The sequence below is a fragment of the Melanotaenia boesemani genome, chromosome 17, assembly GCF_017639745.1.
Source record: "Melanotaenia boesemani isolate fMelBoe1 chromosome 17, fMelBoe1.pri, whole genome shotgun sequence".
Lineage (NCBI taxonomy): Eukaryota > Metazoa > Chordata > Actinopteri > Atheriniformes > Melanotaeniidae > Melanotaenia > Melanotaenia boesemani.
This window is the reverse complement of record NC_055698.1, coordinates 12,854,782-12,872,228: the sequence shown is the minus strand read 5'-3', so window position 1 is coordinate 12,872,228 and position 17,447 is coordinate 12,854,782. Positions and strand designations below refer to the sequence as shown.

The window sequence follows — 17,447 nt, the reverse complement described above, 5'->3', positions numbered from 1 at the left end:
CTAGATGACCACTATTCATAGGTCCTCACAAAAAAAGGGATACCTTACCCTAGAAAAACTGCAGGGCTGAGCAAATGGAGAGCCCAAGGGAAGAAATGATCTGGGTAAGGTTTCAGCAACTGAATGGTTATCAATAATACGTTTACAAACGAAAAATCAAGTCAAATATTTTGTGGCATTATATCTATGGAGAATATTTATTTTTCTTTCAGACTTGATTGTAAAACCTAAATTACCTGGGTATAGTAAAACTATTTCTGCAAATCCAGATGATGCACTGTGGCTTCAAATTTATTGACAAATGCAAATACATCATCTTTGAAATTCATATACAAAATTAAATGGAATAATTTGGTCTCAGTATCTTTAATGTTCCATACACAGGTTTACAATGAGAAAAATCAACCTGTCCCAGTGTTGTATTTCTGTTTAAGTGAAACACCACAGTCACACAGACTCATCAGCCTCACAAACAAAGCTTCAGATATCCTGAGAAAGTCTTTTTTTACTAAGCTCCACTCCAGACGTATTCCAGCAATCACTTCACAGTTCATCGTGTTTGTATGTGAATTCTCTTGAAGATATAAAGCCGTCATTGTTCTCGTCCTCTCTGGCAAAGACTTCCTCCATCATGTTCTCATGTAGGGTGTCATTAGGAGGGTAACCGTAACGCTCATACTCCATCTTCAGATATTCTTTCACCTGGCAGACACGAAAAGGACAGGATAGTTGATCAAAGAAACTTAAATATGACAAGTATTAAATAATAAAAAAAAAACAAGCTGGCTGACAATTTCAGTTCAGTTTTAATGAGTGAAAACAGCATGGGATTTCTCAGTAGGTATCTGCCAAACATTGAGAATTTCCAAGGAGTCAAGAGCCAACCACACTTGACGGTTAGAGGTTTCTACTGGAAAGATGGAAACTGATCTACTTAACCTTAGTGTGTTACTGGTTAAATAACTGTGCAGTAATTGTCTTTACTTCATGTTTGGAGAGCCTCCAGTCGTCATTGAGATCCATCTCTTGAAAGGATTCATGTGACCTCGGTCCATTCCTGATCTCAAGCAACTCAACGATGAAGGTCAGCGTGCTCTCAGGTGGGATCTTACCTGATCATAGATAACACAGGACAGTAGGGTAAAAGGCCAACGTTTAGTCTGCTATTAAATAGAATTAACAACAAACTTAAGTTACAGTGGTAATTATATCAAGTTTTTTTTTTTTAATGCTGTTGTCATGGGAACGTTAGTACAAAGGAGATGGATATTTTTGGTTAGGGTAGTTTGTGCTTACCAGAACAAAGCACAGTATTGTGTACATGCTCCATGCTGAGAAAGAGTGGACTATCACTGAATGAATCTTTCATTCAGGTTCCAGGAAGCCATTGAGAATAAGACAGACAAGCATGATACACATAACATGTATATCTGTTTAATAGGCACACAGTTGAAGAAGCAGCAATACTTAAGTAGTCAGTAATGTAACTGATTTATTCAGCAGCATGCAGTTGAGCTGGATACAGGTACGGCCACAGTACCTTTCCCTTCCTTCCCATAGGCCAGGGATGGAGGTATTATTAGCTTTCTTTTCTCTCCAGCGCACATATCCTGCAGGCCTATGTCCCAGCCTTTCAGTACTTGTCTGATGCCGAGTGTGAACCACATTGGCTGCTTGTCGCCAGAGTTTCGACTGAAGGGCAAACACAGACTATATGAATTAATCAAATAATAGGGGGTATGTTTTTGGATAACTAGTCTAGATACTATGATAAAGCTTAACCATGAGCTCCATAAGAAAGATCTGTTCCCTCATTCTCTTATGTTTGCACATTTTATTTTGTTAAGCTTTCTCACTTATACTTTTCCACTGTGAAAATGTGGGAATATGACTAACCTAATTCTTAATTTTGGTATTATGAGTTTGCTCCAATCATCTTCTTGCTTGATACATTGAGTCAATCAGCCTGATCCTCAATCTGTAAAACTTTCTTCTGTTTTGTGCACCTCTTTTTGAGCCCAAAGGAGTCTCCTGCATATGCTCATCCTACTTCTGCTCCTCTATTAACAACGTCCAGACTCCATACCTGAGACATCTATCTCCCACCTTTATTCATGTTACTGCTCCACTTAGGATGATGAATCACAGTCTAATTGCCAAAATCTTATACATCATTGAATTTTTTTTTTACTTCAATTGATATCTTTTTACTGAAAAAAGGTAACAACAGACAAAATTAAGTCAAGACACCTCTCTGTTAAAGTCTGAAAACATAAAACTAAATTATCATATAATCATCCAAACCACACACAGTTGAATTTCTACTTGGCATAAATCATGGAAAGGAAAATAAATGTAAATCATGTTAAGGGTGTAACGTCATTTCAATAAAAGAGAAAAAAAGCTGAATACAAATCATTTGCAAGCCATTTGAATTAGTACATAGACATCGTTTTGCAACATAAGCTTATGTTAACATATTTCCTTTAAGATAATGTATGAAATTAAGTTAATTTCCCTAAGGTTTAATTATTAAATTATTATTTGGAATGATGGGCACGTACGGATGAACTCACCCTCTCCTCCTGTGTAGTATGAAAATTATTATTAAAGGTGAATAGAGAGGAAGAGAAATCAGCTTGGTGTTGTCTGACAGAAAATGGAAGAACGTGCTTTCCTATATTCAGAGCTGTTCAATAAAGAGCACACTCAGGCTTATTCAGTGGTTTTCAATGCCAGTATTACATTTGATTTACCTATGACTCCTGTCTAAGTGTATTTCTACTGATGATGATGCATTTCTTTTGGAATGATTAGTGAATTGATTGATTGATTAAATTAATAAATATATTTCTTCTCTCCCTCTTCTCCCATGTATGGCAGGTTTATTGCCCTTGACAGTGTGATCACAGAGTTTTGGCTCTTTTTGGATGTTTGGAGGACTCTTAACTCCCAGCACTGGGCATGCTTGTTTTACACGAGCATGCTAGCACAAGCATGCTTGCAGTGAAGAATCTTTTTCTAAAGGACTGGAAGACATGACTGTGTTTTATAGTCTGTTTACATGAAATGATATTACATATGGAAAAATGTGGGCTATTTAAAAAATTAAGAGGTTTGTGGCCTCTTTATAAAACGTCTAAATGTAATGTCATGTGGTTTATTCAGTGAGAAAATTTGTTAATTATATATTGGAGTATGAATATGTGAACGTGGTCTTTGTGTGTGTGTGTGTGTGTGTTTTTTTTACTAGAAAAATAATGTCAACAAAAACCTGTGGAAGATAATGAAGTTAATTGACATCAATTAACTGTTTTTCACTCTTTAAGATTCTGTTTCCGGTTTCAGACCCCACCCCCTTTTCCATGGTTATGTCTTATATTTTGTAAACTGTTGTCTTAAAACCAAACAGGCATTTATGTTTTACCAGCAGGAAAGTAAAAATAAAGGATGAACTCACTGTTTACTTTAAATACGTGACACTGAGTTTAACCAACGAGCTTTGCGCACGAAAATTGGAACCCAATTTTCTGTCAAAAAGTTTCAAAGCTTTTATATGCCATGATAACGAGGAAAGTTAAACATCATAGCTTCAGCGTTTAGAAGTACTAGAACATGACAGACTCTGGAGAGGTAGGACTGTTTCTAAGCTTTCACAAAGACTATGATAAACCACACCACAGGCATTTGAAATAATGTACCTGGAGTGAAACATGGTTCCGTTCTCAAAGAATCCGTCATGATGAACCATCAGCATGTCTCCGTACTTTGTCTTTCTGCGGCAGATGAAAGGTCTGCTCAGGACCTCTATGTTAACCTCAGCTTCGGTCAGCTTTCCCCCGCTGACAGACGCCAGCAGAGAAGAGCAGAACCAACTTAGCACGGCCAGCTGCATGTCATGCGTTCAGCTTCAACAAAACACCTAGATCTTCACAAAAAACAGCAAAGCGTGCAGTTGGTCTTCTACGTGGCATTGACGTTTCAGGGGAAAAAAAGTTGCAAGACGCTTTCCTCTGATTGGCTGTGTTCCTCATCAGCCACACCCACAACTGCTCACTTTTGATCGCAGCTCTTTATTGATGTACTGTATTTTATTTGATTTACAGCCATGCATGAAAATGATAGACGCATCACATCTTTGTAAACTTATTTAGTCATTGTGGTGTAACTTCATGCTTCATCAGTAATAACAGGTACTTTTTTTTTTTTAATGACATTCATTTTTCTTCTGTTTTATCCACACATTCCCTTCTAGTGGGCTACCACTTGGCTTGTACTGTTACAGCACTGGTTAAACAATCTGTTGTGCACTAAAACACATTAACATGCATTATCACAACATTGCACTTAATAAATATATGTTTTGAAATACATTGCACAGGAATAGACACATCCACACACCCCTGAAATGCATACCACAGTATCTATAGCTAAACTGCCTCTTTGCAAAAGGCTTTTTTTTACCCTTGTATTAAGGAGTACTTAGCTTATTTCTGCATTAACAGTCAGCAAGTCATAAACATTGTAAGATTTCATTTGATACAATTATTAAACCGTTCCCCATCTTTAGAGTCCGTAACAGTGCTGCAGCCAATGAGGTGACAGTAGAAAGGAGCTGCTCAACCGGAAACTCATCTCAAGTGGGTACAGTTGATTTAAAACTGACTTCCATGACTTTCATGGCTCAGAGCAAGAGATTATCTTTAGTACATTCTTTCAATCCATCGATAATTACAAATGGGTGAGACTTCAGTGGAAATCTGAAGTATAATCCCCATGATCAGAAAGAGAAAGTGCAAACATACACTGTGGCCATTTCTAAACTATTAAATTCAAGTGAAGTACTTGCAGCCAGTAGAATCAATGAGGCAGAATTCGGTGCATTTGAGCTGACCAAAGGACCTGCATAAGACAAGGAAAAAGATTTACAACAAGACAAATTATTTACATTTACTTTTAGTATATAGCAAGAATTTAGTTTCCCTCCAATTTTCTATTTGTATAAGAAATACATCTATTGGCTTTCTGTTTACTAACAGTAACAGGCGACAGATGATACCACTTTCATGTTCATGCTATAGCGAACAGAAAAATAGTTTAAAGAGTGAAAACAGGGAACTCAGGAAGTTCAGGTCAAAACAACCCGGACAAAAAGTAAGTGCACCCTTTGTCAATTCCAGTGTTTTATGTCTCAGGACATAATGGAAATAATAATTTTGTCCATACAAAGTCTTACAATTCGGATATATACAACCTTCAGATGAACAACAATAAATTACACATTACACTGTGACAATTATTTAGCAAAAATGCACTAACAGTGTAAAAAAGTAGGTCCACCCTTACTGCTTCGATAGGAATAAAGAGCATTAAGTAGCAGACAGGTCCCGCTTCTCAAATTAATTAACTTGTGATTAACAATTGTGACCACCAATGTAAAAGCAAAGGTTTTTTTTATTTTGCTGGTCCTCAGGTGAATGTTAACACAATGCCAAAGAGGTAAGACATCAGCATTTTAGAGAGGCAACTACTGTTGCCCATCAATCTGAGGAGGTTTATAATCCCATTTCCAAACATTCTGGAGTCCAACATCAGATCTAAATAAAGGTTATTGAACCAATTTAGGGCATAATTCAGTGCCATGTTTGGAAAATACAAACACACTTTCTCAGTACAAACACCTCAAACCAACTGTTAAGCATAGTACTCGTGGTGTGATTCTTTTACAATCACAGGATCTGGGCACTTGCACTCAAATAAAGCTTGTCCAAATTTAGTCCATGAAACAGAGTGATCCCAAGCACAGCAGCAAATCTACAACAGAATGACTTCAGAGTTAAAGAATCAACATGTTGCATTGACCCAGTCAAAATCCAGGACCTTAAGAGTGCTGTTCATAAAGAAAGGCCTGCAAACTTCAAAGATTTAAAGTAACATATAAAGACAAGCAAATAGAAATTCCCCACTGTGAGACAGATAACGTCGTACAGAAAATGATTATTACAAGTTTTTGCTGTTGAAGCTGTTAATCCAAAAATTAGACTTTGTCTGTCACACAGTGCTTCTGCAAGTTGGTTTAGTTTTCATTAAACATATACTGAATCAGTGTTATATGCCATGTGTGTAATGGTGTAAATACATAGAATGGCTCCACCTCTGTTGCTTACAATACACTGAGAAGTACAGACTTAATGTTCAGTAAACGTACCCAGGAAGATATGATTTGCAGGTCTGATAACCAAAGTCCTTTCCATCACATTCCTCCATGCCTTCATGGCGGTAGCCATCTCCACAGTAGGCCCACTTACAGTCTGCAAAAGCCAAAGGAAGAAGACTAACAACGTATAGGCAGAGGTAGGAGAAAACAAGGGAGGGAGGGAGGGAGGGAGGCAAGGAGACGCTACTAATTTCTTTGGCACTGCAGCCTGTTTTCAGTGATGCCAGTACAGCATTTCCTGTTAATTTAATTGAACAGAAGTAGAGAGTAATGAAAGGTTGACAGGAAAAGAGAAAGGGAAAAGATTAATGAAAGATCAAGGAAAGGTTTCCTGCTTTTATCCTTTGCCACATGGGCAGAAACTCTATGGGTTGCTGTGGTTATGCTCTGCATAATATCTCATGGGGGTTTGAAGTTATAGGCTGGTTTTGTGTATTTACACTAGAAGAAAATAGAGAATAAGCTATTTTAAAATCAACTTTAGAGTGATTGCATTTTCATGTAACTTTTGAAACATTTGTATTTATCTTCATTTAGCTCTACATTATTGGATTGCATGTGTACAGGTGAGCATGTAACTCACTGAAACATGCATCAGTAACAATCTGGTTCCCATCGTCACACTCCTCTCCATGCTGGGCCTGCACCTTTCCATCTCCACAGACACCGACTCTGTCTGGGATTGTCTCAGTAGACTGGAAAGACTGGAAAGGCTGGAACAATTATGACAGCAAAGTAATTTTAGTTGTTTCTAAAAAAAAGACATTAAGAGGTTTAGATGTAGTCCACAAAACCTCAAAGAATCCTAATAATTGTCTAAATAATAATGGCAAATAACGACGGTTGCAACCTTGTATTCATCATTATAATAATAATAGTAAAATGTGGTTAGCAGCAAATTAAAAAAACATAGAATAAGAATTACGTAAAAATGACATTCTAATAGACACATCAAATATAATTTACCTGTATGGGACTCCATCCACCTTTGTCATTAAAGTACAACATCCTCTGATCCTTCCTGAATGCCATAGCATTATCTACATGTAGACGGCCCATTTCCTCCTCACTGTTCACTACATATATCTACACAAAGAACACATGAGTAGTTATTATAAACTCTCTACTGATTACAAATTCAGTTTACATTGTGATGGTCTACAATCTTACAGCAGTGACTTTATTGGCCCCGTGCCGTTGTGTGTAGCTGCCAAAAGGGGCATTATTTGCTCCTAGAATGGTGTTACAGTCACAACGACCTGGCGCACCTGGAGGACCCTTCTCCCCTTTCTCCCCTACAACATAGAGACCTGCAAGGAAGCACATGGTTAACACAACAAATTACCTACAATAAAGAAAATAAAGGCAGTTTGTACGTGTGTGTGTGTGTTACACTACCTGACGCAGGAGGACCAGGTGGGCCAGGAAGGCCATTAGGACCGGGAGATCCTGGGGGGCCCATGACTCCCGGAGCACCAGAATGGCCCTTCATGCCCTGTACAAAACATGCATCTCAGTACAACATCTTCTAGAAAATAGCTTCTGTGTGTGTTTGCATGCACATTATGTTAAATAAACAGCAAAATGATAACTTTAGATAAAAAAAGAACAATTTCCATTATTTCTTTGTTCAGATGTTTAGGGGTTAATTGCGTAATTGTATTTCTCCACCTGTTTGCCTCTCTTTCCTGGGCGACCAGTAGGTCCTCTCTTCCCCGGAACACCAGGCTCTCCCTTTGTTCCCAACTCACCCTGTCAGAAGAGCAAAGGTAAGAAATAATCACATATAACTCAATTTTTAGGTGTTTTCTTTCTTTAATGATATATTTTACCTTCTGCCCAAGCATCCCTGGCAAACCAATGGAACCCTAAACAGAAAATGGAAGAAAAGGGATGATCTCATACACAGCAGAAACAAATAAAATGTACAATCTACTTCTAAAATATACATGTTTATAAGGTGTGTTTAAATGTAATGTTTCTCATGAGCCACTTTGGATTTCAACCAATACTTTGAGAAGCTGTTATAGAAGTTTTTGCAATCTAATTAAATTTTAAGGTCCATCAGAAAACATAATGAATTGAGGTGCTCACTGCCATAATAACTTATAAATCATTAAATGCAATTACACAGCACTTTCCAAACGATTTCAGAGCCTGAAAAACAAAAAACAAAAAACACGCTAATAATCAAAACATTTCTATTAAACCTGGTTGCCTTTTGGTCCAGCTAAGCCAGGCTCACCATAGTCCCCCTGAAAAATGAAAACGAGGAGCAGAAGGAAAGATGATAAGATGAGGCAATGTTCAGTCCAAATAAACTGCAGTGATTTCCAAATCATTTAAGTGAGGGATGCTGTGAAACAATGAAAACAATGATAATAAAAACATGGATTATTGAGATCATGTTGATAAAACTCACATCCTAACAAACCTCATGTACAGGTAATGAGATAAATTAACCAGATAGCAATGTTCTTCTAAGTTTTTCACTTCCATCTCAATATAATTTTTGTGAACATTTTTGGCCTCACTAATAGTGTAGAGAAAAACAAATATATGTTCGTCATTGTTGATGCATTCACAGCACACATGGCATGGGTTCAAGTTAGCTATGCCACATGTGGCACAGGTAATAGATTCTGGCTTTTAAACTTTGAGTTCTTCTTCTCTTTTGTTCTTGATATTTATCCCATTTATGCTGATGTCTTGCAAATTAACTTAAATAAGTTTTTTTGTTTGAAATTTACCAGACAATATATTTTCAAGAAAAAATACATTTCTCATTTCAGTGTTTGATGTTGTTGGTTTTTTTAACTGTGATTTGCAAATCCTTGTGTATTTCTACTACACATCAAAATCAACTCAATCAGCTTGTATTTGCCATACAATGAATTTGTTCTATAATATCTACAAAGAAAATGAAGAAAACTGAGCAAAAACACTAAAACTAATAATAACACATAATACATAGTAAAAAAAACTCATCAACCTAATATTTTTAAAAACAGTGTTACAGTTCCGCTGTAGAAACAGACATTTATGGAATAATCTCCTTCTGAATTTACCTTTTCACCTTTGTAACCACGTAATCCCTGAAAAGACACATAAGGAATGTTAGAATCCAGGATGAAGTCTGTCTGGATATGTTCATGTTGTAAAGCTGCAACTGACCTTTATTCCTGGTGGACCCCGCAGTCCAGGTAAACCCATGAGTCCTGGATCTCCCTTCTCACCCTTATGAAAAGAAAAACAGCTCCGTGACTGTCTCTGTCATTTACAGTATAAATTTGTGACTTCTTTAATGTGTCCTGCTACACCAGGATCACACAGTACTTACAAAAGGTCCATGACACTTACTTTTGGCCCCTCTGGACCAGGCCAGCCTGGTTGCCCTGGTTTCCCTGGAAGGCCTGGAGCTCCAGTTCGACCCTGCAGAAACACAAGCAGTGTCACACACAGTGAAACTATTCACTTTCTGTCTCCTATTCATAAAGATTGTTGCAAAAGAGACTTGAAGCTCAAATAGTTGGTGTGTTGCATTTAATTGTTCAAAGGATGCAAACCCCCCACCCCAAAAAACTACTTTTTTTCAAGTGCTAAGATCGGTGTTTACCTTCCTGGAATGCCAAACACAGATCTTATTTACATGGTAAATAGGTATCAGTATCAAATGATTAAACTGACTTTTTATTATTCTTCCGCTCAGATATGAGAGGAGAAACTGGAAGTGAAGCCTCAACAGCGAAATTAAATGTTGCTAATTACTTTTCATGAAAAAAGCCTTTATCGATGTCAATCTGCTGCTAGATTCCTCCAAGCTAGACAGCCAGGGAGCAGCCCCACATCTCAGCAACACCCAACACCTGAACTAGCATTGCACTGCCTGTCATTAAAATTGCAGCTTGTGGAGACATCATGGGCCTGCTGTGTGTGTATGTGTGTTTGAAGGGGTGGGCGGTGGGGGGTGATTGATTATGGAGAGCAAAAGCACTTTGGGAGATTAAAATGCACAAGTGGAGCGCTGGAGTGGCTAGATCAGCAAGGCTAGGGTCCAGTATAAGGGGCTAATGGAACCAGGCCAAGGAGAGCAGAACAGAGAGGGAAAGAGAAGAGCAAAGGAGGAAAGAAATAAGGGGTACTGATAGAGAGGTGGTGAGCATGAGGAGGACAGGAGACATTTAAAGATGGCGATCAAGCTTTGCTGTGTGGATACTGCGTCTTCTGAGACTGATGCATCAGAGGGGTTATACAGATCTCATTATTAAAGGACACATGAGACGGAGAAGACACATGGAGGAGAGGAGGAGCCGCGTACCTTTGACCCTGGACGTCCAATTTCTCCCTGGATGACGATAAATGAAGGGAGAACAGATTCTGTTAGAGCACAGATGAACATAGGGATGAATCCTTCAACAGAAAACTGAATCAGAGTCATAATTAACACACCTTCTCCCCTTTTGGCCCTCTTATGCCAGGCAATCCACTATGACCCTGAAAGAAGAAACTAAATTTATTTACAGCTCACATGTGATCTGTGGAGGATGGTGCATTTGTAGACAGATCAGTACTACAAAGGTAATTTAGTTTAATTTCCATCCATTGGCTTAAAATGTCTACAGCAGCACAACACACTATGATTTAATCAGGGTGAAAACTAATGTAAAGATAACGTTTAGTGGTAATTGATTTTGAAGTGAGCCCTCACCTCTGGGCCACGTGGTCCTGAAGGCCCTGGAGGTCCAGGTGAACATCCTGGTGTCACAAGCTTTTGTTTTTCCTTCACACCTCCTTCTTGTATGCTTGGTTCTAATATGCTGATCCCCTCCTTGATTCCACAAATCAAACACAAAATCCCACAGAGCAGGCTTTCACTTAGTGGTCTACAGTAGTCATATAGTTACAGGTAGAAATGGGTGTTTTAGGCAGACCTACAGTGCTGCCCCTCTTCCAAAGCTTAGGTGGAGGAGGGAATAGCGGCGGCGGAGGTGGTGACATCAGACAACAGGGGTCAAACCTCAATGGCTCATCCAGCAATCTGAGAGCTGAGGGGACAACAGAGAAAGCAGGATGCATCACCAGCAGTCTGCCAATCTGCATGACTGCAGCAACACACTCATGAAAGATGTTTTCTTACATAACTGGCAGTCCTGCACCCATTCTGCAACACAGGCTAAGAAACATCTGGATAGCTCACCTGAGTGGGTAGAGAGGATGCTGTCCATGTAAGAGTGATGGGATGAGGTCCATGCAGGACATAGAATGATGTGGAAGGACACTGCAATCTTCACCAGGTCCATGCTGCTACTTTACTTTCTCAAAAACACACAACACAATCTGTCACACGTGCACTATTTTTTGCCAGACAGTGGCAGCTGTCACTTTTCCTAACTCCCCCTTGAAGGTGTCACCATTTCATCACTTCAGTCACACACACTCTCTCTCATTTTAGCACTATAAAGTTGTTGAAGCTCCACACTGCAGCAGATGCAGCACCGCTGTAATTCCAGCCGTGCAACAACCCCCTCCCTTCGTGCCAGAATTAGACTAAGGAGAGGCCACTCAGTCACACAAGTCATGCCAACATTTGTAAGGCTGTCATAGGTTCTTTCACACAGTGGTTTCACGTTCACTCACTAGTCGTTTGATAGATGCAGGTCATTGTAGTGGCAAAAAGATGCTTCATTTAATCTCTGATGTTATCTCTGATAAACAGTGTACCCTGCCTTAGTGATTAACCAGCTTTAAACCGAAGTAACATCAACAGGCTTTTCCTTACCTTCTATTTGATTGTTGTTACACGTGCAGGCGCGCTATTTGGCGCTCCTCTCGTCTAAATGAAACTGCGCGCTGCGTGCAATGGCTCCGATTACATTTAGCGTACAGTCTGCAAGGCTAATAAATCGGATCTACTTATCGACCCGCCTCTTTTCCTCCGCTGGTCAATAATAACACAATTGGAGGACCTTCCCCTCTCCTCAACTTCTCGTTTTAAATACCCAACAGAGGCCACGGTGTGGAGCCAGCCCAGCGGTGGCGGCTCCGGCAGCTCCAGTGGATCACATGCACATCAGCTGGTGTGTCCTCTCCCAGCATCGGCTTCTGGTCTACTGTGTGGAAAGCCGGGGTGGATCACCCACTTCACATTGGTTTGGCACGGTTTGTCCATACTGATGTTTTTTTTTTTTTTTTTAGGAAAAAAATAGCGCCATCTTTTGGACATTTTAGTCTATGCCAGAAATAAATTCAAAAACATAAAAGTCGCATACTTTTTTTTAAAATTTCTGTTGAAACAGTTTATTGAACATGTATTTAGCCTTGTATGGTTTGTATGGTTACTGTGAAGATGACTGCCAGTGTGCTCCTGATTTTTTTAAGACTATCCAAATTCCTTAAAAAAACGCTGTAATATTTTTTTTGTTGCCTTTATTACTATATATATAATTTTAATCTTAAAAAAATATTTCCCAGGTGTTCTGGAGGTGCAAATCACAATGATATGGTAAATAAACAATGGCAAAAACAAAAACGACAACACATTAAAACTGAAAAAACCACATGACAGAAAACTTGACATTATTGAAAACATCAAGTGCCGTATAAATATATTTAACTATGAATAGCAAGGTTTCCCCCAAAAAAGACAGTTTACTTACTGAGAACATTAAAAAAAATATTAGAAGTAGATCAAAATGTTTGACTTTAAAATAAAAGCCAGACTAAGGGAACAACATAAACATTAAACAGTCAGGCGGAGATAAACCTTCACCTCTGCACTGAGTAGCAATATGCTTGAACTGATAATATGCATGTGCTAATCTAATGTGCTCTCACATTTTTAAAATCAGGGATGTATTTACTAAAATAAAAAAAAGAATAAAATAGTTTTGGTTCTTTTTTTTTTTTTTTTTTTTTTGTATTTTGAATTGTTGTAGTTACTTTTTCAGCACTTCTTAACTCTTGTTCCAACTTTTTTGAGATGTGTTGCCATCATGTTAAAAATGAGTAGATGCTCAATCGTAAGCTGTTTTAATCAGGAAATGATTTAGTCTTTTTGTAGCTTGTGAATTTTCCAGAAATCTTTTAGATGTCTTTAGACCTTATTGTTTTTCTGACTAATGTTTACCTTGCTGTCATGTTTTCTTACAAACCAATTTGACGTTGATTCTGATCAAATCAATATGTAAAAAAAACAAAAAAAAACAAAGCTTAACTTGTTTTTGTTAAAGGCTTCATTGTGGGTAATTCCTTCCAGCTTTCTGTGTAATTTAAACATTTAGTTCCATTTAATTTGTTCAGTGGATTAATTTGTAATCCACTTAAATTGATTAGACCTGATGCAAAATGTGTGTGAGTTTCTTAGAACTGTAACATTTGGGTCTTCATTTTTTCTCTTTAGTTTTTATCTTTCAAGATAAATAGCAAACTTCACATAGTCATTTTAAATGCTCATGAACAGTTTTTTCATATGTGCGCTGAATATAAACTTCTATAGCTATTTGGCTCCCTCTAGTGGTCACTCTATGAAACTGGTTGGTGAAAGGGGGCTGCTCACTTTTTAATACCCAAAGTTGACCTTAAACTAATATAAACTTTAATTGCAAACCTCCAAAGATATAAAGCAGTCAGTCAGTTTATTATATCTGTTTCTCAGAACTTTCATTAAAATTAGAAGATTTTATTATTAACGAAACTATTATAACCGAGGACTTAGAAGGTGATTCCTAAAGTCAACCTTACACTCGTTAGAGGTTATATAGATGCTGCTGAACTGTGTAAGCTTGAGGGCCAGGTGGATTTTAGAAAAAATAAGGTTAAGACATCATTGTGATGAAATCAGTGCTTGAAGCGGTATCAATTTATTTTCAGAACAATATTTAAGGCTTGTCATTCTTATTCAAGATGTATTTTTAAACATGATGATATGACTTAATTTAATTAAACTTAATCTAACCCAAATAGTTTAAATCTCACATTAGCCATCATAATTACACTGAAACATTTCTCTTTGAATAAAAACACTTAATGAGTACATCCTGTAGCAGATCTCATGGTAGGCCTATAAAGACACCTTTATCCACTAAATTGTTTTTCTTCCATATCCACTTCCTCTTCCAAGCTGGATGTAATGTCAAATTCTTCAGTCCTGTATAGGATGAAAAATACAGTGTTGATACAATCAGAAAAACTCAAACAGAGATGCATCTGTGAGTTCTTCTATTTCTAATACAAGAGCAGGTCTAATTAGATATGAGACTTAATATTATGAAATGCATGCGTTATTTACCAGTGCAAGCCAGTGTTCAGTAACTGCTCACTGGCTAGAGTCCTGAGAAGGCTCCAGTATGGAACATTTCTCCCAAATCTTTGAGGCAGCACCAGTCTGGGTGCCTCTCTGACATTGCGGCATTTTGCACAGATTCGGATCACCTCCCAGGACCGTCCAAATCTCTGTGGCAAGTTGGGGTTCGAATTTGGAGACCTGTCGTCACCGGGACTGCTTTCCCTCCCAAAACGCATGGGCATATTGACATGCTTGTAGAGAGGTTTGACAGTGGGTGGATAGAGCTTGATTATGGTGGGCAGGCTGAGTTTGCTGGTGGTGGGAGTCACGTGAATGTTGAAGCTCTCCAGATCTAAATTCCTGCGGATTCCACTTTTAGTCTGGAAAAAGAAAATTTGTTTCTTAAAGTAGAAGTTAATTATAGGTTTTTGTTGTTCCTGTTCACGTGTGTGTTTGTTCACTATTATTTTTTTTAAAACTGACTGTTTTTTTGTTAGCAAAACTGTACACCCTTCAAAGTCATTTGTTGCATTTTGTTTTACTAATGAAAGAAAACCAAATGTTTTGCAGTTAAAAATCATTGTTGCTCAAGTAATTTGTGTATGTTTGCGTAGTCTCTGGTCCGCTATTTCTTTATATTTTCACAAGAAAGCAATTTTTACAAACAATTGTGTATCCACAATAACTAGTGTGAATGTGCAGTGGATGATCACAGATACCAAACAGCTGGCTGTTAGCTGGAAAAGCATGTGCTACAGTAGCATATCGCCATGATCTCTGCAGCTAAAAAACACAAGGAAAAAGCTGCAGCTTACCTTCAATGATTAGCTATTTGGCTTGCCTTTAAAAGATCAGAAATAATAATAAAATAAATGCTCATTTAAATCCACACAACTGAGCAGTTTTATTTTCCTATAATCCTTATTAGACCAATGTATGTGAATATAAGTAAATGCATTTAATGCTCATGTTAACATTAACAGGAATTAGAGACTGTTTCAGGCTTGTACTTACAAAACATGTCTCAAATTTACAATCAGTTTTAATATGTTACATATGCCTCTGATCCAGTGTGTTAGGAGAATAATAGTTTCAGCACATAAGCAAAAACAAAAGATAAGTTTAAGCATCCTCACACAGAATAAGTCTCTGGTTCTCTGAATGTCTCTTACCTGTTGGTATGGCTGTTTCTTCACTGTGTGTCTGCCATCATTGCTGCCCTGCATAGTGTTATCACTGTGGATGGATTTCCCAAAGACATGGATGTCAGATGCCGCCACCCCTCCAAGACCCCCCAGCAGCAGGAGCACATTCAGTATCACTGCTGTCAACATGTGAACAGTTGTGCTTGAAACTTCTTCCCAGACGATGTTGGGACATTCGTCTTATTTCTTATCAGTCACACTGTCCCCTCCCATTATTTAACACCACTTAAAGCATACGTCACCAATGACATGTAATAAAGGTACTGACACACATACACTGATGAACACATGCACAATACATCTTCAGCCTCATTTAAACTGAGCAAATGCCTGTCTGATCTACTAATCAGCCAGCTCAGAGTAATCTGTTTGAAAAAGTATGTGGTCACTAATTGGGCTGCTGAATAAACCTGCTGCCCTTTGTATAATCTGACAGGAGATCGCAGGAAAACTTAACAAAACAAAAATGTGGACGTACTGAATGCTATCATTACAATTCAAGACCTATGATTCTTGTTTAATTCTGTTTAAAGTTTTACTCATTAGGTTGTTAATATCAGCAAAAGATCAAACAAATGCATTTTACACTTGAGAGCAGTGCAAGTTAATATTTAGCCATTTTATATTTTTTTAATTTTATCATTTTAAATAAAATTTCTACTAATATTTGTTAGCTTGAACTTTAAGCCAACTTTAATCAATGTCATTATCTACGGTCGCTGTGGATGTTTAATGAAAAAAACTCTCTCAATTACATTGAGAATCAATACAACTTAACTGTCTCATATGATAATCTTTCCTTGATATCCCTGATCTTTGCATACATTTTTACTCATTATCTCATCATGAGTTTGGAAAGCCCCAAAAAAATACAAATGACTTACAAATAAATGAAAATAATCAGACCTTTACTGAGATAAAAGCTACCTGTGAATAAAGTAATATAGACATCACTATAAGACTTTCCTTCTTATCACGTTAAGATATTTGTGTTTTGCATAACAAGTTCTTGGAAACAAAATAGCCTTTAAAACCATGGATTGTATTTGTTTTATTAACTTGTTTACTCTAAAGGTTTCTTAGCTATAGAAATGTTCCCCATTACATTGATCTTTCAATCAAGTATAGACACAAAAACTACTAAAAAATAATAACAAAAGACAAAATTATGGATATACAAAAATAATGTATACTTATCATGTACATACAGATCAACAAGTGGTGAGTTGAAGATCTTTTTATATTAATAATTACAACATATCGTGCAGACAGAAATCGCAGTTTCTTGCATTTGCATAGTCACACGTTATTTAGCACATCAAGTGGTTTTGCACATATATATAGTAACTTTCCTCTATAACTTTAAAGGAGAAATATAATACTATTTTCCAACCCAGTATGACAAAATGTGAAAAGGCCATGTAAATAAAAATTATGTCCACAGACACTATTTTCTCAGTTTTGTCCCACCTCCCTTTCTGATTGCTTGTATCTGCAGGTAACTTTACTTCAGAAGCTGTTTTCTCCTGCTGTTTTGCTGCTGTTTTAGACATTACAAACTACTTGGTTAACATTAGGTATTAAAAATTACATGTTTAAGGTTAGGAAGATATCATGGCTTGCAAAAAACTGACACAGTAATAAGATATTGCATTAGGACAGTGGTTTTCAAACTTTTTAAAACACGACCCCCAAGATAAGATGCGTTGAGCTTCACAACCCCCACCCCCACTCAACAACT

At 37.6% G+C, this 17,447-nt stretch overlaps 3 protein-coding genes across 7 annotated transcripts; all 3 read right to left on the bottom strand.

The window, feature by feature from the left end:
- Positions 1–350: 350 nt before the first annotated feature.
- LOC121628172 (peptidyl-prolyl cis-trans isomerase FKBP14-like) lies at positions 351–3,994 on the bottom strand. Of its 2 annotated transcripts, XM_041967108.1 has the most exons (5): positions 3,702–3,994; positions 1,541–1,692; positions 1,297–1,362; positions 985–1,112; positions 351–702 (listed from the first exon to the last, which is right to left on the bottom strand). In XM_041967108.1, exons 1-5 carry the CDS (start codon positions 3,893–3,895, stop codon positions 544–546), a joined length of 699 nt encoding a protein of 232 aa, XP_041823042.1. In that variant the 5' UTR covers positions 3,896–3,994; the 3' UTR covers positions 351–543. The 2 variants fall into 2 exon arrangements, with proteins under 2 accessions (XP_041823042.1, XP_041823043.1); XM_041967109.1 differs by lacking the exon at positions 1,297–1,362 and having other exon boundaries at positions 3,702–3,992.
- A 59-nt stretch (positions 3,995–4,053) lies between these two features.
- wu:fc38h03 (acetylcholinesterase collagenic tail peptide) lies at positions 4,054–12,368 on the bottom strand. 4 transcript variants are annotated; one of them, XM_041967106.1, is made up of 18 exons: positions 11,997–12,368; positions 11,415–11,533; positions 11,153–11,262; positions 10,926–11,045; positions 10,667–10,711; positions 10,536–10,562; positions 9,578–9,649; positions 9,392–9,454; positions 9,286–9,312; positions 8,428–8,472; positions 8,050–8,085; positions 7,889–7,969; positions 7,616–7,712; positions 7,388–7,527; positions 7,184–7,303; positions 6,801–6,930; positions 6,209–6,455; positions 4,054–4,902 (listed from the first exon to the last, which is right to left on the bottom strand). In XM_041967106.1, the coding sequence occupies exons 2-18, from the start codon at positions 11,515–11,517 to the stop codon at positions 4,833–4,835; spliced, it is 1,533 nt and encodes a 510-aa protein (XP_041823040.1). In that variant the 5' UTR covers positions 11,518–11,533; positions 11,997–12,368; the 3' UTR covers positions 4,054–4,832. The 4 variants fall into 4 exon arrangements, with proteins under 4 accessions (XP_041823040.1, XP_041823039.1, XP_041823038.1 ...); XM_041967105.1 differs by having other exon boundaries at positions 11,415–11,529; XM_041967104.1 differs by having other exon boundaries at positions 11,415–12,368.
- Positions 12,369–14,290: 1,922 nt separating this feature from the next.
- On the bottom strand, positions 14,291–15,835 carry npvf (neuropeptide VF precursor). The gene is made up of 3 exons (XM_041967027.1): positions 15,674–15,835; positions 14,505–14,881; positions 14,291–14,363 (listed from the first exon to the last, which is right to left on the bottom strand). The coding sequence occupies exons 1-3, from the start codon at positions 15,833–15,835 to the stop codon at positions 14,291–14,293; spliced, it is 612 nt and encodes a 203-aa protein (XP_041822961.1).
- Between the last annotated feature and the right edge of the window lie 1,612 nt (positions 15,836–17,447).

Bases quoted from the DNA above. Each gene is read 5' to 3' on its own strand.
- wu:fc38h03 (XM_041967104.1), bottom strand. From the start codon at position 11,517: ATGGACCTGGTGAAGATTGCAGTGTCCTTCCACATCATTCTATGTCCT. The intron at 9,313-9,391 runs GTCAGTTGCAGC...GTGTCTTTTCAG, and splicing joins GGGGTCCACCAGGAATAAAG to GGATTACGTGGTTACAAAGG. The intron at 8,473-9,285 runs GTAAATTCAGAA...TTCATTTTTCAG, and splicing joins GTGGTTACAAAGGTGAAAAG to GGGGACTATGGTGAGCCTGG.
- npvf (XM_041967027.1), bottom strand. From the start codon at position 15,835: ATGTTGACAGCAGTGATACTGAATGTGCTCCTGCTGCTGGGGGGTCTT. The intron at 14,882-15,673 runs GTAAGAGACATT...TTCTTTTTCCAG, and splicing joins AGAAACAGCCATACCAACAG to ACTAAAAGTGGAATCCGCAG. The intron at 14,364-14,504 runs GTAAATAACGCA...CATCCTATACAG, and splicing joins CTGAACACTGGCTTGCACTG to GACTGAAGAATTTGACATTA.
- LOC121628172 (XM_041967108.1), bottom strand. From the start codon at position 3,895: ATGCAGCTGGCCGTGCTAAGTTGGTTCTGCTCTTCTCTGCTGGCGTCT. The intron at 1,693-3,701 runs GTACATTATTTC...TTTGCCCTTCAG, and splicing joins GGAACCATGTTTCACTCCAG to TCGAAACTCTGGCGACAAGC. The intron at 1,363-1,540 runs GTACTGTGGCCG...CCTGAATGAAAG, and splicing joins CTATGGGAAGGAAGGGAAAG to ATTCATTCAGTGATAGTCCA.